This window comes from Bos indicus x Bos taurus, chromosome 16 (genome assembly GCF_003369695.1).
Source record: "Bos indicus x Bos taurus breed Angus x Brahman F1 hybrid chromosome 16, Bos_hybrid_MaternalHap_v2.0, whole genome shotgun sequence".
Lineage (NCBI taxonomy): Eukaryota > Metazoa > Chordata > Mammalia > Artiodactyla > Bovidae > Bos > Bos indicus x Bos taurus.
The window spans coordinates 56,664,227-56,691,685 of NC_040091.1; the positions used below are offsets into that span (position 1 = coordinate 56,664,227).

A 27,459-nucleotide genomic window follows, 5' to 3' on the forward strand; every position below is an offset into this window, starting at 1 on the left:
TATGGTATAAGCGAGTGTTCTAATTTCATAGATTTATATGCAGCTGTCCAGCTTTCCCAACACCACCTGCTGAAGAGACTGTCTTTTCTCCATTGTATATTCTTGCTTCCTTTGTTGGGATTAATTGACCATATGCATGTGGGTTTATTTCTGGGCTCTCTATGCTGTTCCATTGATCCATGCATCTGTTTTTATGCCAACACCATGCTGTTTTGATTACCGTAACTTTGTAGTACTGTCCAAAGCCTGGGAGGGTTATGCTTCCAGCTTTGCTATTTTTCCTCAGAATTGCTTGCCAACACCATGCTGTTTTGATTACTGTAACTTTGTAGTACTGTCCAAAGCCTGGGAGGGTTATGCTTCCAGCTTTGCTATTTTTCCTCAGAATTGCTTTGGCAAGTCTAGGTCTTTATGGTTCCATATAAATTTTAGGATTATCTGTCCTAGCTCTGTGAAAAATGCCATGGATAATTTGATAGGGATCACATTAAATATGTAGATTGCTTTGGGCAGTGTGGCCATTTTAACAGTATTAATTCTTCCAATCCAAAAGCCGGGAATACCTTTCCACTTCTTTGTATCATCTTTCCTTTATCAATGTTTTATCATTCTCAGCATACAGATCTTTCATTATCCTTTGTTGTTGCTGTTCAGTCATGTCCGACTCTCTATGACCCCATGGACTGCAGTTTGGTTAAGTTTATTCCTAGGTATTTTAATTTCTTTAATGCAATTTTAAATGGGATTGTCTTGTTTTTACTTTCTCTTTCTGACATTTCATTGTTAGTGTAAAGAAACACAACAGATTCCTGCATACTGATCTTCTACCCTGCTACTTTGCTGAATTCATTCATTAGTTCTAGTAGTTTTGGTCATAGCAATCAGACAAGAAAAAGAAATAAAAGGTAAAAGTAAAGGAAGAGGTAAAACTATAATTGTATGCAGATGACATGATACTCTGTTAAAAAAAAAATCCTGAAGACTCCACACCAAAACTGTGTGCATTTAAATGTGTACATTTAAAATAAATCAAAAAAGACATTCACCATAATGTTAACAGTATGTGCCCCTGGGTCATATAATTATGGGAAACTTTTTCTTTGGCAGTGTCTACAAGTTTCTATAGTAAACATGTACTGCTCCTAATAATCAGGAAAAAAAGTTACTTCTAAATTTTTATTAGAGTGATTTATGTATAAAGATGATTCCTAAAAAAAAGACAATATCTCTTTTTTTTAACATTTTATTTTACGTTGGAGTATAGTTGATTAACACTATTGTGTTAGTTTCTGGTGAACAACAAAGTAATTCAATTACACATATATATGTATCTACTCTTCTTCAAATTCTTTTCCCATTTGGGTTGTTATATAACATTAAGCAGAGTTCCCTCTGCTGTATGGTAGGTCCCTGTTGGCTATCCACTGACAGTACCTGTTTTATTCTGGGTCCAAGTTGCTATAAATTGACTTCACCTTCATAAACTGAAGGAGATTTTTGTGTCTGCCTACTTTCTTCCACCTTATCAAAACAAAAACCTACAACTATCAGGTCGCTCTGTTCTCGTTATTATCTACTTTCTCACCTCACATGTGTTACTGGAAGACAAGCAAAAGAGGAGGATGTGACAGAGAATCACTGTAACGGTGGTCTCTGGCATTTAATAGGTACTCACACACTGAACAAATGCCTTGCACAGTGTTCCAGAAACAATATCATCACCCTCCTTGCAACTATGACCAGGCTAGGAACACCATATTACCACAAGATAGATTCCATACAGGAAAAAAATTCCTACATGGAAGTTTCAATGAAAGAAATAGTATTTTTTTCATTTTAATGTTAAATTGTTTTTATTTTTATTGCAAGGGAAAAGCATAAAGAAGATATGCAAATACAATAGATTAAAAGTTCCAACATGGAAACATTTATAGTCTGCTTAGGGGAAAAGGAAATGAATTAATATTACCGGAATACTTGCCCACATGACAAGATTTAATCCTTACCAAAAAAATAACAAAACTGCAGGGAATTCCCTGGAGGTCCAGTGATTAAGAACTCTGCACTTTACTGCTATGTCCCAGGTTAGATCCCTGGTTGGGGAACTAAGATCCCACAGGCCACTCTGTGTGACCATGAGGAAATAAAAGACACCTGCATGTTCAAATAAAGCAAGTCAAGAAGGAGAGAATCTGAGAAGGTTATTAAAGGTGGGAGACAGGGGCTAACAGATAAGCAGAAGAAGGACATTAGGGGTTATAGCAAATAGCTTTTGAAAAGAAATGCTAGTTGGAAAATGAGCAAATAAAATGATGAGAATAAACTAAATTGTTTATTTAGTTTATCAATAAAGAGAGTTTGTCAATATACAAATTTAGAGAGTTTGTCAATATACAAATTATTCCTGAATCCAGTAGAATATTCTCCTCTCCTTTCTTCAACCCCCAAATCATATCTCTTGTTATTAAGCTTATTACCATACCATCCTCTCCCAGAAGGAAAAGAAAGAAGTCTAGGACACAACCAGAAACAGAAGCTCAAATGACTTTTCTGCACTGTATTTGATAATACCCATCTAAACTGTAAAATTTAAATGTATCAAATTACATCCCACCATACAAAAGCGGAGTGATAACAAAATGAATCAATTTCATTTTATAACATCTACTACCTGACTACCACCTCAGGTAGTTCCTCTCTAGTTTGAGAAATAGTAACTGTCTTATTCTGTACTTAATCTGTGTATATGTCTCAGCAGCTCTATTTGCTAATTAAAAGCAGAGATTTGTTTCATTTATCTCTCTACCCTCAATATCTAGCCTAATATCCCACTGAAGAGTTGGAACTCAATAAATGCTGAATACATGAAAAAACAGATATAAACAAAAAAGAGACATACTTCTGTTGCCTTCCGGGTCATATAAAATACTTCAAGAAAGTTTGCACGCATTCATGCTAAGTCGCTTCAGTCGTGTTCAACTCTTTGCAACCCTATGGACTGTAGGTGCTGGGCTTCTCTGATCATGGGGATTCTCCAGGCAAGAATACTGGAGTGGGTAGCCATGCCCTCCTCCTGGGAATCTTCCCAACCCAGAGGCTGAACCTGCGACTGGTATCTACTGCACTGGCAGGCAGGGTCTTTACCACTAGCATTGCCTGAGAAGCCCTATCACAGTGACTCTGATTCATTCTCATTCATCTATCTACCTGACCAACACAAGTCCAAATGCAGTGTTGTGGATTCCAAAAGAAGAGCAAGTACCTAAACTAGCAATCGAAATAGGTGAGCATAAAGAGATAAGAAGGATATATATATTTGGGGTCCACCTGAGAAGTTTTCAATAGCTACTCACACTGCAACTCTTAAAAAAGACTTAGTACCACAGTGTGCTGACATAAATGGTCACCTGTGTTCCCTAACAAGTGTAGATCTGGTCACAAAGAATGACCATTTCTCCACAGATGTATATAGTTGTTCTGTTTCTCCTATTAAGTACTTACCTACCTACAAAATATAATAGATTTTTCTGTCTGAATCAACAGGGATAAACAGATAAAGAAAACTGAGTAATTAGAAAATTCTCAAAAAAAGGGGGTACAGAAAGAACAGATTAGTACCAGCGCTTGTATATAACAACCTGGTACTAGTAAAGTACAAAATGGTCGATTAGTCAAAAGTCCCAACAGACAAACTGACCCTCAGGCTTGATCACAGGTATGCTGTGATGACAACACTGAGGGACCCTATTAATTATAACTAATTTGTAATAAAGCAAAATAGTAAATCAGCCACTGGTATACATGAGGTCAGAGAAGCAGGGGACAGGGGACAACCTGGAGACAGCAAGAGGGAAAGAAAGAACAAGCCTTATCTCTATACCATACAGAAGCCAGTTTTTTAAAATGATATCACTGAGTTTAAGTTAGACTATAGCTAACATTAATAGCAGGTTCACTGTGAAGTGGCAATGAATAAAGAGAAAGAACTTCCTGCTTTATGGTCTCCAACGTGTTACTAGGAAAGACTTATCATTTATAAGTGGGACCAGGGATAAACAGTTAATGTGACTCAATTTGATTTAGTGTTAATACTCTGGATTGAGCCTTCAGTTGGCATACAACTTGACTCCAGGTTACCAGCCCCAGGGTTCAAGTTAGCAAAGAGTTGATATAACAGGCTACTGTTCATGACTAAAGTTCCATAGGCCTCACATAATAGATAAGGTAAATAATTATGAGCTTTTGCTTTAAACAAAAGTTCAAAATATTTAGGGGCTTCCCTTGTAGCTCAGTTGGTAAAGAATCTGCCTACAATGCAGGATACCCAGGTTCAATCTCTGGGTTGGGAAGATCCCCTGGAGAAGAAAATGGTAACCCACTCTAGTATTCTTGCCTGGAGAATCCCATGGACTGTAGCCTGCTAGGCTCCTCTGTCCATGGTGTTGCAAGAGGTGGACATGACCTAGCAACTAAACCACCACCACCACAAAATATTTCATAGTTTATCAAGCCTGGGGGTGGGATTGTCAGACTCCAAGTTTATTGGTTCCTGTCAATGTTATTATCTCTATCCTACCAAAAACTGCTCTCTGGTAGGTATTTTAAAACATAATCACATCAGAGTGTAACACAGTAACTTGAACTGTAACAAGGATCTAAACTTTATTTTTATTTGAAAGAAAAAAAGGGTATTTAAGAAACTAATGGGGCTTCCCAACAATGACCTAAAGACATATCATGAAGACTACAGGACTCACTGAAAAGACTAGGACTGTCTAGTTATAAAGTCAATCAGTAATTTATTATATTTCACAACTCAGTGAAACAAGATCTCTGAACTGATTTAGCACACTCTTAAGCTTTTTTTAAATGCCACAGTAAATTATAAGTTAGAGAAGGGCAGTTAGGAAAAATGAAAACCTCACCTTACAATCTGTTTTCACACTTTCCTTTCAAATCTGTGAAAGAAGAAGAGGTGACAAGACACGAAGACAATGGGGGTTGAGAGTTGGAGAGCAGCAGCAGAAGATAGGCTGAATGACTTGACAAAGGTAAATTTTAGACCCAGAACCCAGAACTAGATTCCTGGTCCATCAACTTCAAGACCGTGCTCTTTCAGCTTTACATCAGGATGCTCAACTAAGGGCAATTTTGTCTCCTAAGGGATATCTGGAGAAGGCAATGGCACCCTACTCCAGTACTCTTGCCTGGAATATCCCATGGACTGAGGAGCCTGGTAGGCTGCAGTCCATGGGGTCGCTAGAGTCAGACATGACTGAACGACTTCACTTTCGCTTTTCACTTTCATGCATTGGAGAAGGAAATGGCAACCCACTCCAGTGTTCTTGCCTGGAGAATCCCAGGGACAGGAAGCCTGGTGGGCTGCCGTCTGTGGGGTCGCACAGAGTCGGACACGACTGAAGCAACTTAGCAGCAGCAGCAAGGGATATCTGGCAATGGCTGCAGACATTTTTGCTTGCTACAACTGGGAGCAAAACGATTGCTACTGAGTTGTTAAAGAAGCAGGTATGCCTGTTGGGTATAACACAACAGAAATATTAAATAAACAGTGTAAATAATTTAGGGAGTTGGTTGGAAGTAGAATATATCATCTTGAATCAAACAGATAAATAAATAAACTAAAGGAATTAAACATACAGAAATTACATACTCATTAGGATGACCATTATTTAAAAAAAAAAAAAAAAAGAATCAAACCAGAAATAACAAGTACTGGAGAGGACACGGACAAACTGGAACCCTTGTGCACTGTTGAGGGGATGCAAAATTGTACTGCAGGCAGGAAAAACAGTATGGCGGTTCCACAGAAGATTAAACACAGATTCACCACATGATCCAGTAATTTTACTTCCAGGTAAACACTTGAAAGAACTGAAAGCAGGATTTCAAAAAGCTAGTTATACATCAGTGTTCAAAGCAGCATTATTAACCGTAGTTTCAACAGATGAAAGCAACGCCAGTGTCCACAGAGAGATGAACGCACAAAGTGTGATACATGCGGTCATCCCTTGGTATCCACAGGGAATTGCTTCCAGGGCCTCCAAGGATCCAAAATCCAAGAATGCTCAAGTCCCTTATACAAAATAGTACAGTATTAGCATATAGCTTACTGCACATCCTCCTGTATACTTTAAAGCATCTCTAGACCACTTATAATATCTAATATGATGTAAATACTATGGAAATAGTTGCCAATGAGCTGCAAATTCAAGTTTCTCTTTTTAGAATTTTCTGGAATTTTTTTTCAAATACTTCTGAGCCCTAGTTGGTTGAACCCACAGATGCTGAACCTGCAGATATGTAGGGCCAACTGTACATGCAATTAAATGTCATTCAGCCTCAGAAAGGAAGGAAACTGTGACACACGCTACAACATGGATGAAACCGGAGCACACTATGCTGAGTGAAATGAGACAGTCACAAAAAACAGATACTGGTTGATTTACTTATATGAGGTATCCAGGGTAGTCAAAAGTCACAGCAAGTAGAATGGTGACTAGCAGAGGTTGGGGAAGAGGGATATGGGGACTTGTTTAATAAGGACAGTTTCTGTTTTACAAGATGAAAACATTCTGGAGACTGACTGCACAACAATGTGAACAACACTCAACATTACTCACTTAAAAATGACTAAGATGGTACATTTTACGATATGTGTATTTCATCACAACTGAAATGCTTTCAAAATACACAAATTTATGTGACATATAACCTAAAGACAGCACTGAGTAGTGTTAAAGGACCAGAAATTTTTAATCCTCTAATATCCTTTTTCAATGACCTGCTAGCCTGCTTTAACGACCCTCACATTTGACCCCCAGGAGTGAGTTAAAGGTATTTCATGCTTCATTCTGATACCCAGCACCCTCCAGTTTCCTAAAACAGCAGTCAAAGCTCTTTAAACAATTAATAAACCCAGAAGTTTATTAATTATAATTTCATATTTGATTTCATGGTAAATCAAAGTATTTCACAGAAACTACACCATTAACCACATTTGCCTTGAGACGTCAAACCTATAAAGTCATATCAGTCAAGGAAATATGATTCAAAATAACCAACAGCAACTATAAAAATGCAACTTCTCACTGGCTACATTTACACACAAGTTAAAAACTGCCAGAAGACAATTTCACTAAATAAAATCATCTTACCAAAAGCTGTGACCACACTTCGTCATGTATGCTTCCTCGATCATATCAAAGCAGATGGGGCTAAAAACAAATAGAAAAATAATTAATACATTTTTTAATTAGACTAATTACAAATTGGAAAAAGTCATAACAGTATCAACAAAATCATATTTCAGTACACAGGTAAGTCTTCAAATTTTTTACTGATGAGAGATGAAATTTCTATTGGGCTGAATGAACTTCAGTGGATTGCTGGTAAAATAATAATCTGTGGGCCATCAAGTTCTAACATGAATGAAATGAATAATTTAACTGACCCCAATATTTTAACTTGCCCGTAACTTTTTTCAGTGTGGTGCAATCACAAAAGTAATTAAGTTCTACCATCTTTTCGATCATCCCTGGTACCAGAGACAACACCTACTCATCTAAATGCTCTTCTATTTTCTATTTCAAAGAAAACTAATTTCCTGAGTGATAAATTTACAGTTACAATTTCAATAACTCTTCCAGGTGGTGAAGATGCTAATGATAACTAATACTTAACACAAGCTATGCATGTCCACTTAAATAATGACATATATTAACTCAATCCTTTATAGATAAGGAAATCAACACAAGTGATGTTAAAAGTCACAGAGCTAGCCAAATTTTCAAACTCAAGTGCATGTTCTCAACCACTATTCTATACTACTTTCACATACGATAAGTTAAATATCAAGTCACGCCAACTATGCCACATGTTCTGGCCAAGGAAAGGTGGTTATCAATCTCTTGAGAGGATACAGTCTATCAAAAATATGCAAAGCCTTACAAAAAGCAATTTCCCTTTATCCTTCCCCATTCTTCCTTCCAAAAACTCCATGAAGTCTCCAGAGATACAACAGCCACCTTGTGATCATAAAGACAACAACTATAGGCTAAGAACACAGGATATGAGTTCCTTGGTAACATTCTTCAGCAGTTGCATCAGCCATGAATTGTCTCTCTCTGGACTTCACATTACATGAGAAAAGCAAATCCTCATTTGCTCAAGCCAGTATTTATTGAGTTTTCTGTCACTGGTATACAAATCCAGTCCTTACTGATGATACATGACAATTAAACTGCAAATGAAAATTCTTCCACTCCCTTCAAGCAAAGTTTCCTGGGCATAAGTACCATCATAGAATGTGAGATTTGAAGTAAGTTATAAAGTCTCAATGTCACACAAGCTCGGCATTTCATCACCTATAGTATCCTGGCAAAGACTGCACTGGATTTGTCAAGTCTTTACTGTTCCAGACTCAGAAGAAGGAGAAATCTTTTAAATGTGGGGATTCGGTAGTTCTTCTTTTGGAACGAAGTCTATCTTGCTCCGTCTGATGAAGAAGGAAGAGGGGTGGGAGTCCCTCCTGAGGACACATGGATGAGCTGCCCAGGGTGCTCTGTGATCCCAGTCTGTGACTGAAGGATGCTGAAGAGCAGATCCGGGATAGACAAATTTTATTTTACACTGGTACAGCTGGTCACTGGGTGCTCAAGCAGGTATCTTAAGGCCAATGTTTGTTTTTGTTTTTTTTTTACAGATAGACATATTTACTCAACTGTATATGAACAGTATATAGCTTTCAAATTTTCAACATTTTTTAATTAATTAATTTGGGTCTTCATGGCTGCACACAGACTTCTCATTGTGGTGGCTTCTCTTCTTGCAGAGCACAGGCTCTGGAGTGCAGGCTCGGCAGTTGTGACAGGCAGGCCCAGCAGCTCCACAGTATGCGGAATCTTCCTGGACTAGGGATCAAACCCATGTCTCCGGCATTGGGAGGCTGACACTTACCCACTGTACCACAAGGAAAGTCCTGAAATTTCAAAATTTTGAATACTTCAAACCTATTATGATTACCTATTATGAATCATATTCTACTTTGTAATCTTCCAGTTTTCTAAGCCCATCTCTTAGCATTCAAACTCCAAAAAGAGTGAAAATTATCTTTCTTGAGTGGACTATATATAGTTTTATGAGTAAGAAAAAGGAAGAGTTGCAAGTAATTCTCTTAATCTTAGAAAAGGCTGAGTCAAAGCATTATAGGCTGATTTTGAAGAGCAAATCTTCCTTTGTGTATACAGATCTCTTCAGGTCTACTTCAGCCCGCAAATCTTCCTTTGTGTATACAGATCTCTTCAGGTCTACTTCAGCCCCTAAGCCTGGAATCTTCAAATCACTTGTGTTCTACCCTTTCTCACAACTACCACTTACTCCTTGATTTCTCTGGTCACTAAGTCATACCTTTTCTTTTCTCCTTTTTTCTTTCTTTGATTTTTCTTTTTGTTTCTTTTCCCCAATTTTTTTTTTCTTTTCTCCTGGTCATGCTATGTGGCAAGCGGGATCTTAGTTCCCTGACCAGAGAGCAAAACTGTGGCTCCTGCAATGGAAGCATAGAGTCCTAACCACTGGACTGCCAGGGAATTCCCAACTCTCAGCTCTTCCCAATTTCAATGGGCAAAAACGTACTAAGGGTAGGTTTTGGGGAAAACTGTAAACAAACAGCATAGAACTCCTTCCACTCTGCCTATCAAGAGCCTCCAAAGACAATGAGCTGGAAGACCTAAGCGTAAGTACAAACACAGAAAGTATATGAACTGGCAGACAAGCTAAACACTATACCGATATCTGAAACTTCATGCGCCCCCAAATTTTTATACAGACCCCCCAAAATGTTTAGGGACCATCTCAAACTTTTAATGGACATCTGACACAGTGGCAACATCAAAAACAAGGAAGAAATCACAAATGGATTAAAGCCACTGCTGTGACCACTCATGCCTCCTGCACCACCATAAACCAGCAATTCTTGTAAATCAAGACAGAAATTCCAACAGAAAAAATGGGAAAGGATATCAATTCCTAGTTCACAAGAAGGGAAGACACACTACTTTTCAAGTATATAGAAAGATGTTCTGACTCAGTAGTAATCAAAATATGCAAATTAAGATGATAAAATAACATTACCTCCATTAAATCATTAGAAAATTAGAATACCAAGTATATTAGGGAGGATATGGAAAAACAAGAATTTTCATGAAGAAACATCTGGCAAAGCAACCTACATTGAATTTTCATATACTTATTACCCAGTAATCCCACTCCTGTAATTTGTACATAGGTAAAATGCAGTACTTGGATGCAATCTCAAAAACGACAGAATGATCTCTGTTTGTTTCCAAGGCAAACCATTCAATATCACAGTAATCCAAACCTATGCCCCAACCAGTAACGCTGAAGAAGCTGACGTTGAATGGTTCTATGAAGACCTACAAGATCTTTTAGAATTAACACCCAAAAAAGATGTCCTTTTCATTATAGGGGACTAGAATGCAAAAGGAGGAAGTCAAGAAACACCTGGAGTAACAGGCAAATTTGGCCTTGGAATACGGAACGAAGCAGGGCAAAGACTAATAGAGTTTTGCCAAGAGAATGTACTGATCGTAGCAAACACCCTCTTCCAACAACACAAGAGAAGACTCTATACATGGACATCACCAGATGGTCAACACCTAAATCAGACTGATTTTATTCTTTGCAGCCAAAGATGGAGAAGCTCTATATGGTCAGCAAAAACAAGACAAGGAGCTGACTGGCTCAGATCATGAACTCCTTATTGCCAAATTCAGACTTAAATTGAAGAAAGTGGGGAAAACCACTAGACCATTCAGGTATGACCTAAATCAAATCCCTTATGATTATTCAGTGGAAGTGAGAAATAGATTTAAGGGACTAGATCTGAAAGATAGAGTGCCTGATGAACTATGGACAGAGGTTTGTGACATTGTACAGGAGACAGGGATTAAGACCATCCCCATGGAAAAGAAATGCAAAAAAAGCAAAATGGCTGTCTGGGGAGCCCTTACAAATAGCTGTGAAAAGAAGAAAAGCGAAAAGCAAAGGAGAAAAGGAAAGATATTCCCACCTGAATGCAGAGTTCCAAAGAATAGCAAGGAGAGATAAGAAAGCCTTCCTCAGTGATGAATGCAAAGAAATAGAGGAAAACAACAGAATGGGAAAGACTAGAGATGTCTTCAAGAAAATCAGCGATACCAAGGGAACATTTCATGCAAAGATGGGGTCGATAAAGGACAGAAATGGTAAGGACCTAACAGAAGCAGAAGATATTAAGAAGAGGTGGCAAGAATACACAGAACAACTGTACAAAAAAGATCTTCACGACCCAGAGAATCACGATTGTGTGATCACTGGCCTACAGCCAGACATCCCGGAATGTGAAGTCAAGTGGGCCTTAGAAAGCATCACCACAAACAAAGCTAGTGGAGGTGATGGAATTCCAGGTGAGCTATTTCAAATTATGAAAGATGATGCTGTGAAAGTGCTGCACTCAATATGTCAGCAAGTTTGGAAAAGTCAGCAGTGGCCACAGGAATGGAAAAGGTCAGTTTTCATTCCAATGCCAAAGAAAGGCAATGCCAAAGAATGCTCAAACTACCGCACAGTTGCACTCATCTCACACGCTAGTAAAGCAAAGCTCAAAATTCTCCAAGCCAGGCTTCAGCAATACATGAACCGTGAACTTCCAAATGTTCAAGCTGATTTTAGAAAAGGCAGAGAAACCAGAGATCAAATTGCCAACATTCGCTGGATCATCGAAAAAGCAAGAGAGTTCCAGAAAAACATATATTTCTGCTTTATTGACTATGCCAAAGCCTTTGACTTTGCCTTTGACTTTCCACAATAAACTGTGGAAAATTCTGAAAGAGATGGGAATTCCAAACCACCTGACCTGCCTCTTGAGAAACCTATATGCAGGTCAGGAAGCAACAGTTAGAACTGGACATGGAACAACAGACTGGTTCCCAATAGGAAAAGGAGTACGTCAAGGCTGTATATTGTCATCCTGCTTATTTAACTGCTATGCAGAGTACATCATGAGAAACGCTGGGCTGGAAGAAGCACAAGCTGGAATCAAGATTGCCGGGAGAAATATCAATAACCTCAGATATGCAGATGACACCACCCTTATGGCAGAAAGTGAAGAGGAACTCAAAAGCCTCTTGATGAAAGTGAAAGAGGAGAGTGAAAAAGTTGGCTTAAAGCTCAATGTTCAGAAAACGAAGATCATGGCATCTGGTCCCATCACTTCATGGGAAAGAGATGGGGAAAAAGTGGAAACAGTGTCAGACTTTAATTTTTTGGGCTCCAAAATCACTGCAGATGGTGACTGCAGGCATGAAATTAAAAGACGCTTACTCTTTGGAAGGAAAGTTATGACCAACTTAGATAGCATATTGAAAAGCAGAGACATTACTTTGCCAACAAAGGTTCATCTAGTCAAGGCTATGGTTTTTCTAGTGGTCATGTATGGATGTTAGAGTTGGACTGTGAAGAAAGCTGAGCACCGAAGAATTGATGCTTTTGAATTGTGGTGTTGGAGAAGACTCTTGAGAGTCCTTTGGACTGCAAGGAGATACATCCAGTCCATTCTGAAGGAGATCAGCCCTGGTGCTCACTGGAAGGACTGATGGTGAAGCTGAAACTCCAGTACTTTGGCCACCTCACACGAAGAGTTGACTCACTGGAAAAGACCCTGATGCTGGGAGGGATTGGGGGCAGGGGGAGAAGGGGACGACAGAGGATGAGATGGCTGGACGGCATCACTGACTCGATGGACGTGAGTCTGAGTGAACTCGGGAGTTGGTGATGGACAGGGAGGCCTGGTGTGCTGCGATTCATGGGGTCGCAAAGACACAGACACGACTGAGCGACTGAACTGAACTGAACCCAACATAAAAATATACACATCAGCATTTGTGTACATATATGTAAATATATATATACATGTTTACATTTGTGTGTGTATGTGTGTATATGTGTATACACAGCTAAGAGAAAAACACCCACATCTGTCAATAGGGAATACCTTTGAGGATACTGGCAACAAACTGGATACTTCTTACAGTAGGGAACTACAGGCAGCCTTAATGATCAAAATTACTAGAATGGAGAAGTAAAAATGTGCTTAGATATATATATATAGATACTGGAAAACATCTATATAGTATAGATTCTAGTCAGGGAGCACCATGACTGGATATTTTGTCAAGTGAAAACAGAAATGAAAATAAGATCTGTGACACAATAGGATTCACATAAAATTAAAACACTAAAAATATGTTTCACATGTATCGGTTCACAGGTACACATATAATCAAAAACACATATAAATTACAATAGAAAACCAAGAGAAGAGGTTAGGAAAATAAGAAAAAGTAGGGAGAGGAATATAATACCTTATTCAATAGAATCTAAAAAGGACATCAATAGTAAAACGTACCATTACACGCAACTAAAAAAGAAACAACTCTGCTAATTAAACTAAACACTTCTTTATCAGTTAGGAATTTTACCTTTTCTAAAAAAGCTCTTTTAGATTTAAGTTTTATCATACATCACTCTTGTGGAAAACACATACACACACTTATAATTATGTTTTCCAACAAATTCTCATTCTTCAGGGTTTAACTTTTCTGAATCACTTGTTGACTAAGTCACTGATTTCCAGATTTTTCCACATAATACTTTCTGTGGTGAAGTATCATTTACTAGGAGAATTCATAATGGAACTAAAAGCTGTTGTTTCTGGGACTGTAAGCCAAGTTTACATTCAGTCAGATCATCTGCATCTGACTCCAGCTTTAGGAATGTTGCTAAACATGTCTAATTCACCAAATTCTAATCTGTTGAGGCAGGCATTTTCTCTGTTGACATATCCGTGTGAAATGACAGCTACCTCCAAGAATTTTTTTTTAATGCCATTATCTACAATCCAATTTTCAAATTTGCCAAAGAATAAATGAAGGAAAAACTAGAATCAAAGAACATGACAAAGTGAAACAAAGCAAAAGAGGAGCCCTGCGCTGGTTAATGAACAAGGTGAAACACGATTAGTTCACTCTGGACTTGAGGTCAAAATTTAAATGAAGCAGACTTACCCTCTTACTATGCACACTTAGGAACTGGCTGGCGGTCGGGGGGTTGCAGGGTGGCGGCGGGGCTTGGGCAGCAGGGAGAATAAATAAACCAACTGCTTTTAGACACTGGACACTAAGCAACACAGTACTGAGATCTCTGAGGAAAGCAGACAAATGAAACGAAGCTATCATAGATTCAGCTTGTTGCCTTCAAGAGAAAGCTTCCCAGGCCCAAGGAGGGAGAACACAGGCAGAGCACCACAATCTTGCTGGAACAAGAAAGAGGAAAGAATTTACAGCAGGACACCCAAGAAGGAGCTACAAGAAGAAAATCCGAAAAAAATCTACATAGCATTCTCATCAGATTCACTGCCGAATACTAGTCACATGTGCCCAAGGTGAACACTCCACAAGATCATAACATTAGAGACAAAGGATAATTTCCATGGGCTGATTAGTACGTGAAATACAAGTTGAGAAAAGAAGCAGAAAATCAGATCTCAACAGACACTACCCAAGTTAAAACACACAGAGAAAAAGAAAACACAGCATCTATGGGCTGTGGGTCAGTATCAAATCAATCAAAATAAATATATGAAGACACTGGCTGAAGTGCATTTTAAAATAACAATTAACAAAAAACAAACAAAAAAAAGGACACCTCACCACATATCCAAGAAGTTCAGAAAACTCCAAGTAGAATTAAAAAAAAAAAAAAAAACCACCCTGATACATACACTGCATTTAAACCGATAACAGCAAAAATGAAGAGAAAATCTTGACGGCAGTCTCAGAAAAAAGACACACCACATACAGAGGAAGAAAACTAAGAGTACAGCAGAGTTCTCATCAGAAACTGCAGCAGCCAAGAGAGTCTGGAGAGCTTCTGGACTGGTGGGGACCTGGGGAGAATCGCACACGTGGAGAGGCACGGAAGCTCTGTGCCCTTTCCCTGTACCTTGTTCTATGCATCTTTCCCATCTGGCTGTTTCTGAGTTATATCCTTTAATATTAAACCAATAATATGGTCATTATTCCAACTTCTAGAGGTGATGGATCATCTACATAGTGGGAACTGGTTGGTTGCTGCAGTACTCCATACAGGAAGCATCTGTTCAAGTCTTTTGCCCAATTAAAACACTGGGTTGGGGAAAACGGCCAAGATGGTGGAGTAGAAAGATATTGAGCTCACCTCATCACACGTGCACACCAAAATCACAACAATATGCAGAACAATTATCACTGAAAATGAGTGAAATCTACCAGATTAAAAAAAAAAAAATCTACAACTACAGACATAAAGAAGTAACCACATCAAGACCATTAAGAGGGACAGACTTGCAATATAATCAAATCCCATACCTCCCAGGTGGGTGACCCACAAACTGGAGACTAATTATATAACAGAGGTTCTCCCACAGGAGGAGTGAGAGTTCTGAGCCCCATGTCAGCCCCTGCAGCTCAGGGGTCCAGCACCAGGAAAAAGAGCCCCCAGAGGATTTGGCTTTGAAGGCCAGCAGGGCTTGACTGCAGGAGCTCCACAAGACTGGGGAAAACAGAGACATCACTCTTAGAGTGAAGTGTAGTGAAGTCGCTCAGTTGTGTCCGACTCTTTGTGATCCCATTGACTGTAGCCCGTAAGGCTCCTCCGTCCATGGGATTTTCCAGGCAAGAATACTGGAGTGGGTTGCCATTTCCTTCTCCAGGGGGAACTCTTAAAAGGATGCACACAAAATCATACACCCAACAGGACCAAGGGTAAAAGCAATCATCTGACAGGAGCCTGGGCCAGACCAACCTGCTGATCTCAGACGGTCTTCAGGAGAAAGAGGGGGCCACGGCAGCCCACCCTTGGGGCTCTGGAGACATTCTGGCATCAAGACCTTGCCCTGCTTAACATCTGTAAGCTCCAGTGCTGGGATTCCTCAGGCCAAACAGCAAACTGGGTAGGGACACAGGCCCACCATTCAGCAGACAAGCTGCCTAAGACTTCCTGCCTCGACATACCCCTAGACACTGCACTGCTAACAGAGGGCCAAGTCCCAGTTCTACCCATGAGAGGTCAGGCATCGGACCCTCCCGCCATAATGGGGCACAAGCCTTTAGACCAGCCTCACCCTTCAGCGGGCAGACACCATAAACAAGAAAACTATAGTTCCACAAACCAAGTCTGCAAAGGCAGGTCAGACACTACCTGGGACCCAGTGACAAGAAGGGAGGGCACAAGACATTTCCTACAAAGAGCCACTTCTCCAAGATGGAGAACATGGTTAAAATGACCATACTACTCAAGATAATCTAGATTCAATGCAAACCCCTATTAAATTATCAATGATATTTTTCATAGAAAAAAATGCATATTTGTATGGAAACACAAAAGACCCTAAATAGCCAAAACAATCTTGAGAAAGGAGAACAGAGCTGGAGGACTCACGCTCTCTGACTTCAGGCTGTACTATATAGCGACAGTAATCAAAACAGTATGGTCCGGGCACTAAAACAGACATACAGATCAATGAAACAGGACAGAAGGCCCAGGAATAGACCCACAACCTTATGATCATTCAATCCACGACAAAGGAGGGAAGAACATGCAATGGAAAAAATGCAGTCTCTGCAATAACTTGCTAGGAAAACTGTACATGTGAAAGAATGAAAGCAGAACATTCTCTAACACTATAAACAAAAATAAACTCAAAATGGATTAAAGACCTAAATGTGAGACAGAATACTAAAAAACTCTTAAAGGAAAACACTCTTTAAGCAAAACACTCTTTGACATAAACTGTAGCAAGATTTTTTTTGGATCTGTCTCTGAGGAAAATTGAAAATCAAAACAAGAATAAAGAAATTGGACTTAAGTCAAACCTATATGGTTGTGCACAGCAAAGAAAACCACACAAAACGAAAAGATAACCTACAGACTGGAAGAAAATATTTGCAAAGGATGCTATCAACAGGGGATTAACTTCCAAAACAGACAACTCATGCAATTCAATATTTTTAAAAAAATTTAAAAATGGGCAGAAGACCTAAATAGACATTTCTCCAAAGAAGATATACAGGTGGCCAAGAGGCCCATGAAAAGATGCTCAATACTGCTAATTATTAAGAAAAATGCAAATCAGAACTATTATGAGGTATCACACCAGTCAGAATGGCCATCATTAAACAGTCCACAGATAACAAATGCTGCAGAGAAAAAGGAACCCTCCTACACTGTGGGTGGGAGTGTAAACTGTACAGCCACCACGGTAAACAGTCTGAAAGTTGCTTAAAAACTAAAAGCAGTTACTACATGATCCTGTAATCCCACTCCTGGGCATATATTCAGATAAAACTCTAATTCAAAAAGACATATACACCCCAATTTTTACAGTAGTACTATTTACAATAGCCAAGTCACGGAAACAACCCAAATGTCCATTAACAGATGAATGGATAAAGACGTGGTGTGTGTGTGTGTATATATACACAATGGAATATTACTCAGCCATAAAAAAGAATGAAATAATGCCATTTGCAGCAACATGGACATACCCAAATATCCTATGAGAACACTTACATGTGGAATCTAAAAAAAAAATGCTACAAATAAACTTATTTACAAAGCATAAAACAGACTCACAGACATAGAAAACAAACTTACAATTATTAAAGAGGATAGCAGGGAAGGGGCTGGGGCAAACCAGGGTGAGATAAACTAGGAGTCTGGAATTAGCAGATACAAACTACTATATATAAAATAGGTAAACAACAAGAACACTTAGTATAGCACAGGGAACTATAATCCATACCTTATAATAACCTAATATGGGAAAGAACCTGAAAAAGGATACATATATGTATAAGCGAATCACTTTGCTGTACACCTGATACTAAAACATTATAAATTTACTATATTTCAACTTTTTAATGGTTTAAAAAAAAACTATATAGCAAAAGACAATCGACTGATATCTTCAAAATAACTAAAAGAAAAAAAAACTTTAAACTTAAAATTTTATATCCAGCAAAAATAAAAAATTCAAATATAAAGACAAAACAAGTAATTTCCAAAATAAACAAATAAATAACTTAGAGAATTCATTGCATACAGACTTCACTATCTGATATATTCACGTAAGTTCTATGAGGCACAAGCTGGAATCTAGATTGCCGGGAGAAATATCAATAACCTCAGATATGCAGATGACACCACACTTACCGCAGAAAGTGAAGAGGAACTAAAGAGCCTCTTGATGAAAGTGAAAGCAGAGAGTGAAAAGGCTGGCTTAAAACTCAACATTCAAAAAACTAAAATCATGGCATTCGGTCCCATTGCTTCATGGCAAATAGATGGGGAAACAATGGAAACAGTGACAGACTTTATTTTCCTGGGCTCCAAAATCACTGCAGATGGTGACTGCAGCCATGAAATTAAAAGACGCTTGCTCCTTGGAAGAAAAGCTATGACAAACCTAGCTGCTGCTGCTGCTAAGTTGCTTCAGTCGTGTCCGACTCTGTGCGACCCCACAGACGGCAGCCCACCAGGCTCTGCCGTCCCTGGGATTCTCCAGGCAAGAACACTGGAGTGGGTTGCCATTGCCTTCTCCATTGTGTAAAAGTGAAAAGTGAAAGTGAAGTCTTTCAGTCGCGTCCGACTTGTAGCGACCCCATGGACTGCAGCCTACCAGGCTCTTCCATCCATGGGATTTTCTAGGCAAGAGTACTGGAGTGGCTTGCCATTGCCTTCTCCGTGACAAACCTAGACAGCATATTAAAAAGCAGAGACATTACTTTGTTGACAAAGGTCTATATACAGTCAAAGCTGTGGTTTTTCCAGTAGTCATGTATGGATGTGAGAGTGGGACCATAAAGAAAGCTGAGCACTGAAGAACTGATGCTTTTGAACTGTGGTGTTGGAGAAGATTCTTGAGAGTCTGCAAGGAGATCAAATCAATCAATCCTAAAGGAAATCAGTCCTGAATATTCATTGGAAGGACTGATTCTGCAGATGAAGCTCCAATACTTTGGCCTCCTGATGTGACGAACTGACTCACTGGAAAATATCCTGATGCTGGCAAAGACTGAAGGCAGGAGGAGATGGTGACGATAGAGGACGAAAGATTGGATGGCATCACCGAATCAATGGACATGAGTTTGAGCAAGCTCCAGGAGTTGGTGATGGACAGGGAAGCCTGGCGTGCTGCAGTCCATGGGATCGCAAAGAGTCCGACACAACTAAGCAACTGAACTGAACTGGAATAAGGAATACAAAGACAGCAAATATACACAAAGACAGAAAGAGCTCTAAAAGTGGTAACAATGAATATAAATATGAAACATTTTATGTTTAATCACTCTAAACTATAAGCAGCAGGAAGAGTTCACAATTGAATATAGAGCATAATACCATGCCTAGAAACAAGGCAAGCACAAGAGGAAAACAGTAAGACAAATGGAAATTATAACCTAGTATTTTAAGATGGACTAAAAAAAATAAAATTACAAAGCATTGAAAGATAAAGAAAATTCTCAATTAGGCAACCTCAGAAATTAATTATTGGGAAGAAAAACTTATTTTAAAAGAAGTTAAAGAACTCAGGAAAACTTAGAAATAAAGAAAAAGACATAAGAGCAAAGAAGCATAACGGATACTGATTTAAGAGAAAACCAGATGGCTATTTTAGGTATCTGATTTTGCAACCTTACCACAAAACTTTTGATAGACCATGGAGTGAACCACACTAGTAGTGATTATCTGATCTTTTCATCTTACCATTGTTTAGTAAAATAATGATCTTCAGTTGAATCTCGTGAAGAAGATAAATTCATAGCAGCTGTCAAAACTAAAGGTAGATATTATACTGCACAATCCTTAAGCTTGCCAAAAGGTTATGTGCGTCATTTAACCACGTTAAGAACCAACAGAGCAGAACAGATATAGATACAGAAAATTATTTTTTAGTTCACTATTTTGTATTTAAGTTAATACATCATCTCAGTTAAGCAAGGGTTTCATAACAACTGGCCTGACACTCAAGTTAAATTTTCAATCAGTGCCTTATTTATACTCTTCCTTTTATATGTATTATCTGCTTCAAAACCAGCATCCAAACTTACCAAACGATAATAAATGGTACAATAAGGCCACTGCTCAATCCATACATATTTTGATAGCAACACTAATTCTATTATGCTTCCACAAAATGTGTCAACTGATTCTAGTAGCACTGATTCTAACTAACCAAGCATTCAATTTTTCAAATTTTAAGTATTATACAAAAAAACATTATCAAGATAATCAGGACCAGGCACAATTAAGAATCATTTAGGAAAATAAGGACTGGTTACACCTTATCTTACCTAACAGGATCAAAGAACCACTTTCGTATTTTGGTACCAAACGTGAAATCCTGGCAAACACCACCTGATCCCTTTCAGTGATTTGTATGTTCCAGTGTCTTCATACGTGTATTATATAATCTGAACCTCACAATCCTTTAATGGGATACCACTACATCTCAATTTATAAATGAAAATAAAAAAACACACTCAAACATTCATTTGCCCTGAGTTAAATCTCAGGGCTTTTAATTCCAAGTCCAGTGCCCTCTGCATCAGAAGATAAAGGAAACAAATACATGTATCACTGTGACCATGAAATTTCAAATCACTATCAGCATTGAGAAAACCTTGGAAAAATTATTTTGAATATGCTGAAATTTATATACATCTTTCAAGAGTGAAAGACACCCAACAAAAGTCAGCCACAGAAGTGTTTCTTCCTTCCCCTCAAAATGTCCAAAACTTGACACTTCCCTAGCTTCCTCCTTCCCCTTAAACCAGCTGCTTTGTGACTATTCCCAAGCTACCCTTCATTTTCAATTGGCCCTAAGTGGATTCAGGACTGAAAGACAAGGAAATAAATGAAAAGGAAAATAATACTAACTTCAAATCATTTTAACACCTATACAGATAACACTAGATCCCAAGCACCAATTTCCACAGACAGCAGTTAAGTTCTAGCCTCTGTCCATTCATCTCACTCCTTCCTAACTTCATTTGATATGATAAAAGCCCTAGAAAACTTAAATGTCCCTTTTAATAGAGATTAAATTTATCCTGTATTTTATAAAAGAGATTCCTTTCGTATCTCCAGGTTTAACTTTGTCTTATATCACAGGATTATCTAAATAAGGACAGGAAAGGTAAAGAAGAAAAGAAAGAGAAGGCAAAATTTTTAGACTCTAATTTAACAATGAAATCTTAAAAAAAAAAAAAATAGAGGCAGGTAGGGCATTCAAAATAGCTCTGGTAGAGTCTCAGGAGCAGAGTTTTTATTTTTTTGCCTTTTTTTTTTTTTAATGAGACCATGTAGGCTGAGGGGAAAAAGGACACCGTGATTAACACAAGAAATGATAGGCATGAAAACATAAGCAAGGGAGCCAAGCTCGGGTGTTCCGTCCACCGCAATCCCCTAAAAAAAGCAGACGGATCAGGAAAGCAAATATGGCCAGAGTGTCACTATTGATTCCTCCCAGTATGAAATCACCCCAATACACTCTCAATTTCCTCCTGGATCTTATTTTATTCACACATTCCCAAGATTCCACTTCTCAGGGTAGCAGTTCTAACCAGGAAAGGCTTACAGTTAGAGAAGAATTTCAATTAGGCTTGTGAATTATAAGTGGAACAATTAAGAGAATTGTCTCATAGCAAACAGCATCACCAGGGCTCACAGGATCTGGTGTTAGATTCAAGGTGGATCTAGGGACTTCAGTGCACTTACATGGAATACAGATCTTCACCAGAGCTCTGCTATTAATGTGACTAATGTTTCTTTTTCTGCGTATCAAGGATATCTCAGCTTGCAATATACAACTGACTCTTGAACAACACAGGTTTGAATTATGTGGGTCCACTTACACACAGATTTTTTTCAATAATAAATACTTACAGTACAACACAATCTCCATTTGGTTGAACACACAGATGTGGAGGGACTGTGGATATGAAGGGTTGACTTAAGTTAAAGTGGATTTTCAACTGGGCAGAGGGTGGGCATCCCAACTGCTGTGCTGTTTAAGTCAACTGTATAGCCCTTCAAGCATCAGAACTACTTTAAGAACTTTAATATTTTTAAAAAGTAGGCCAATTCAAGTGTTTTTCTTTTTAAATTTCAAATTCCTGAGACAGAAAATATGATTGATACAAAATAAATACTGTTTCATGCCAATACCAACAAAATGCAACTGTTATATTTTAGTCATTAATTCAGAAAAGCAACCATCACAGACCAATGAGCTAGGAAAGACAGCAAGTTCACACATTAGAAAAACACGGATGCATATGCAGGAGGGGCTACAAAAGTATGGACAGGGGAGATACCATACCTAATATGTTTCATTAGACAATGAAGGAAAGTGAAAATGATTCAGTCCTGTCCCACTCTTTGCAACCCCATGGACAATATAAGCCATGGAATTCTCCAGGCCAGAATACTGGAGTGGGTAGCCTTTCCCTTCTCCAGGGGATCTTCCCAACCCAGGGATTGAAACCACATCTCCCATATTGCAGGTGGATTCTTTACCAGTTGAGCCACAAGGGAAGCCCAAGAATACTGAAGTGAGTAGCCTATCCCTTCCCTGGTGGATCTTCCCAACCCAGGGATTGAACCCACATCCCCTGCATCACAGGCAGATTCTATACCAGCTGAGCCACCAGAGAAGCCCTGATACCGTCAGTCCCATCATCGGGAGAAAGAAACACCCATCCACGTGGAAGATGTATTCCTTATAGCCATGTAGAAGATGTCCTCCTTGTATTTCCACCTGGAGTTTTTAAAGTAACTTTTGAAAAAATATTGCTTTGGGGACTTCCATGGTGGTCCAGTGGCTGAAAATCTGCCTTCAAGGCAGGGAACGCAGGTTTGATCTCTGGTCAGGGAACTAAATCCCACGTGCCGCAGGGCAATGACTAGTGGTGATGGCTGCACAGCACTGTAAATGCACTGAACTGTACACTTTAAGTAGTGAATCCTATATGGCACGCATTTTACTTCATTTTTTTTTTCTTTTAGAAAAGGAAATCAGAACTTATGACTTCCCAGGCGGTGCAGTGGTAAAGAATCTGCCTGCCAATGCAGGAGACACAAGAGATGCGGGTTCTACCCCTGGGTCAGGAAGATGCCCTGGGGGAGGAAATGGAAACCCACTCCAGTATTCTTGCCTGAAAAAATTTCACAGAGGAGCTTGGTGGGCTACAGTCCATGGAATCACAAAGAGTCGGACACAACTGAGCACGCGTGCACGCACACACACACGTAGAACTTACACTTCTGGCCATGAGGGAGTAACTGGGGTGGATCCTACAGAATGGAGGCATACTATTACAAAATTCTTACACTGTTTATGAAGTGACATTAAGTTGTTTGAAGGCAGACTATAAAAAATTAAAAATGAGTATTATAAACCCTAGGGCAAGCACTTCCCCCAAAACACACACACACACACACACACACATCCCATACAAGTATTACTAATAAGTCAACAGTAGCAACAAAAGAGAAATCTTAAAAATACACAATTAATCCAAAAGAAGAGAGGGAAATAAGGGGAAAAAAGAGAGAAAAGGAATAGAAGAAGAGAAAGGACAAATAGAAAACAAAGAGCAAGCAAGATGTATACATAAAACCAAGCATATAATTATGTTAAAATGCAAAAAGTCTAACCAAGCCAATTAAAAGGCAAATTGTCGTAGTAAGTAAAAAAGACTCAACCATAAGCCATCTACAAGAACCCTACTTTGAAACAGACATAGAGGTAGTGAAGGACAAAAACACATACCATGTAAACATTTAAGAAAATAAAGTTGGAGAATCTATGTTAACAGACTAAATGGATTTCAGACCAACAAACATTCCCAGTAATAAGCAAGGACATTTCAAAATGATAAGGGGATCAACCTACCAACTCTAAATGTGTGTGCCCTACTACTAAAGTTTCAAAATACATGAAACACAAATTGACAGAATTGCAAGGAAACATAGTAAAACCCACAATTACACCTGGCATGGTTAAAGATTTTAACACCTCTTTCAGTAACTGACAGAACAAGTATACAGAAAATCAGTATGGGTATACAGAGCTTAACACATCAACAAACTTGACACTTATAGAATATACCAGTCTACACACAGGAGAATACTCTTTTTTTTTTTCAAATGCATATGGAACATTAACCAAGATAAAGCCTATGGGAGAAAATGAAAGAAGTCGGTAAATTTAAAAGGACTGAATTCATACAAATCCTATTCCCTGAACAAAGCTACATTGCATCAAGAGTCAATAACAAAATGATATCCAGAGAATTCTCATTTAGAAATTAAAATACATCTAAGTAACCCATTCTTCCAATCACAATGGAAAGGATAAAAAAAATATATGGAACTGGGTGAAAATTAGTGCAATATTAGTAAGGGAAACTACTAGAATTAAATTTTTCTCAGAAAAAAATGTAAGCTTCTGTATTCAAAGCTAGAAAAAGAAGATAAAACTCAAAGTAGAATTAAAAAAACAAAGCCAAATATCAGTGAAATAGAGTTATTTGAAAAGATTAATAAAACTGACAGTCCTCTGGCTAAACAGTTCAAGGCAAAAAAAAAAAAAAGAGAGAGAGAGAGAAAACAAATGATCAGCATCAGGAATGAAAGAAAGAAGGGACATCCTTCCAAATCCTACAAACATTTAAAGCATAAAGAAGTGCTAATATTTATGAACCTTATGCCAACAAACTCAATAGCTTGGGTGAAATGGAGAAATCCCTTAGCAGACAAACTAACAAAACTCACTTGCTCACTTAAATAAAAAACCTGAACAGTCCTTTATCAGTTAAAGAAACTGGTAGTAAATAAAACCTTTCCACAAAAACTATGGCTTCACTGATGAATTCTACCAGACACCTAAGAAGAAATATACCAATTTCATAAACTCTTTCAGAAAATAGACATTTCTCATCCCCTTTTAGAAATCCAGTATTATTCTATGTGATGGGCTAGACTGTGTCCTCTCCCAAATCCATACATTGAAATCCTGACCCTCGGTACCTCAGAGTACTCCAGACTGTATCTGGAGGTTGGACATGAAAGAGGTAATTACAGTAAAGGTCGGTCATATATGCAGGACCTAAACCCACTATGACTGGTGTTCTTACCAAGATACAGACAACACACAGACCAAAGCACAACTGTGTGAAGACACAACAAGAGGTGGCCATCAGCAAGCCCACAGGGAAGAACCCAAATCTGACAACACCTCGGTCTTGAACTTCTAGCCTCTAAAACTGAGAAAGTAACTTTCTGCTTTTTAAGCCACCCAGTCTGTGATTATGTTTCAACAGCCCTAGAAACTAATAACCCTGATACCAAAACTTATATATAAATACATAAAGTAAATATATGTGTACATTATATGAAAACAACAGATCAATGTCACTCATAAATAAAAATGAGAAATATAGCTTTAAAAAATTCGTGTATGAAAATTGCTCAGTCATGTCCAACTCTTTGTGAGGCCATGGACTGCCAGGTTCCTCTGTCCATGGAACTCTCCAGGCTAGAACACTGGAGTGGGTAGACGTTCCTTCTCCAGGGGATCTTCCCAATCCAGGGATCAAACTCAGGTCTCCCACATTGCAGGTGGATTCTTTACTGTCTGATCTACCAGGGAAGCCAAAGAATACTGCAGTGGGCAGTCTAACCCTTCTCCAGCAGATCTTCCCAAACCAGGAATCGAACCAGGGTCTCCTGCATTGTGGGTGGATTCTTCACCCTCTGAGCCACCAGGGAAGATCCCAAAATAAGACATAAAATTCAAAAAGAAAGAAGTAAAACTATATTGATTTTCAGATGACATGACTGTCATCTTAGACAATCATATGGTTCTACCAAAAAACTGTTACAAGTAATAAGTGAACTTAACAATTAAAAAAAAAAGTCAATACACAAAAATAATTTGTATTTCTACGTATTAGCAACATTAGGAAACTGAAATTAACACAAGAGCATCAAAAACATGAGCCACTCAGGAGTAAGTTTAACAAAATATGCGCAAGATCCAAACATGGAGAACTATAAACTCTGCTAAGAGATGTTCAGGACCTAAATAACTGCAGAAACATATTATGTTTATGGCTCAAAGATTCAATATTGTTAAGATGTCAAATCTCCCCAAATTGAGTCCGAGATTCAAAGTAACCCAAATTAAAATCCTAGAAATCTTTTTTTTAAGAATTGGTAAGCTAAAATATATGTGGAAATGCAAACTTCCTAAATAACTAAAAATAGAGGAACAAAACTACACTATCTGATTTCAAGATTTACAACAATGATACAGAAATTAAGACTGTGGTATACACATAAAGATAAACACTTAGATCAATGGAACAGAATAAAGATTTCAGAAATAAACTTAAATATATTAATTTTTGAGAAATACTCCAAGAAAACTTAATGAAAAAAGATGGTCTTTTCAACAAATGGGTGCTTCAATAACTGGACATCTACAGTGGAGGGGGAAAATCTTCAAATCTTACCACAAACAGTATATACAAACTAACATAAAATGATTGTACCTAAGTACAAAAAAGCTATAGTTTCTAGAATATACAAGAAGATTTAGACAACAATTTCAGTAGAACATAAAAGTCACAGACCACAAAAGAAAAAAGTCCAATAAACTGGACTTAAATTTTAAACTTTTGCACTTCAAAAGACTGCTCAGAAAACTAAAAAGTAAACAATAGACTGGGAGAAAACATCACAATATACAGACTAACAAAAGACTTGCAGCCATAAGCCTTACAACTTAACACAAACATGAGAAATATACGCGAGAGATTAGAAGACACACTGTGAAAGATATGCAAGTGGAAATAAGCACATGGAAGTATGCTCAACATCATCAGTCATTAAGAAAATGCAAATTATGACAATAAGATACTACTAAACATACCACTAGAATGACTGAAATTTGAAAGACTGAAAGCAGGCGTTGGCAAGAATGTGGAACTGAAACTCAAACATTGCTGGTAGAAATGCAAAATGATAGTCACTTTAGAAAACCATTCTGCAGTTTCTTATCATGTTAAACATACAGTTGGCCACACAACCCAAGAATACACTCCTATACATTTACCCAAGAGATGTGAAGATGGGTCTACACAGAAACCTGAATATGAATGTTTACAACAGCTTTCTTTACAATCACTGGAAACTTCAGAAACAAAGAAACTCAGTCTCTCTCAACAATGCATATATAAAGAAGTCATGTTATATACCTGGTGGCTCAGATGGTAA

The 27,459-nt window shown here is 38.2% G+C and overlaps 1 protein-coding gene across 4 annotated transcripts in view; it reads right to left on the minus strand.

Moving 5' to 3' along the window:
• The window catches only part of COP1 (COP1, E3 ubiquitin ligase), a 226,045-nt gene that overhangs the window by 192,093 nt on the left and 6,493 nt on the right, over positions 1 to 27,459 (minus strand). For all 4 annotated transcript variants that reach the window (XM_027565409.1, XM_027565410.1, XM_027565408.1 and 1 more), the window contains exon 2: positions 7,176 to 7,235. In XM_027565409.1, the coding sequence (XP_027421210.1) occupies positions 7,176 to 7,235 (60 nt within the window). The remainder of the gene's footprint in view (positions 1 to 7,175; positions 7,236 to 27,459) is intronic.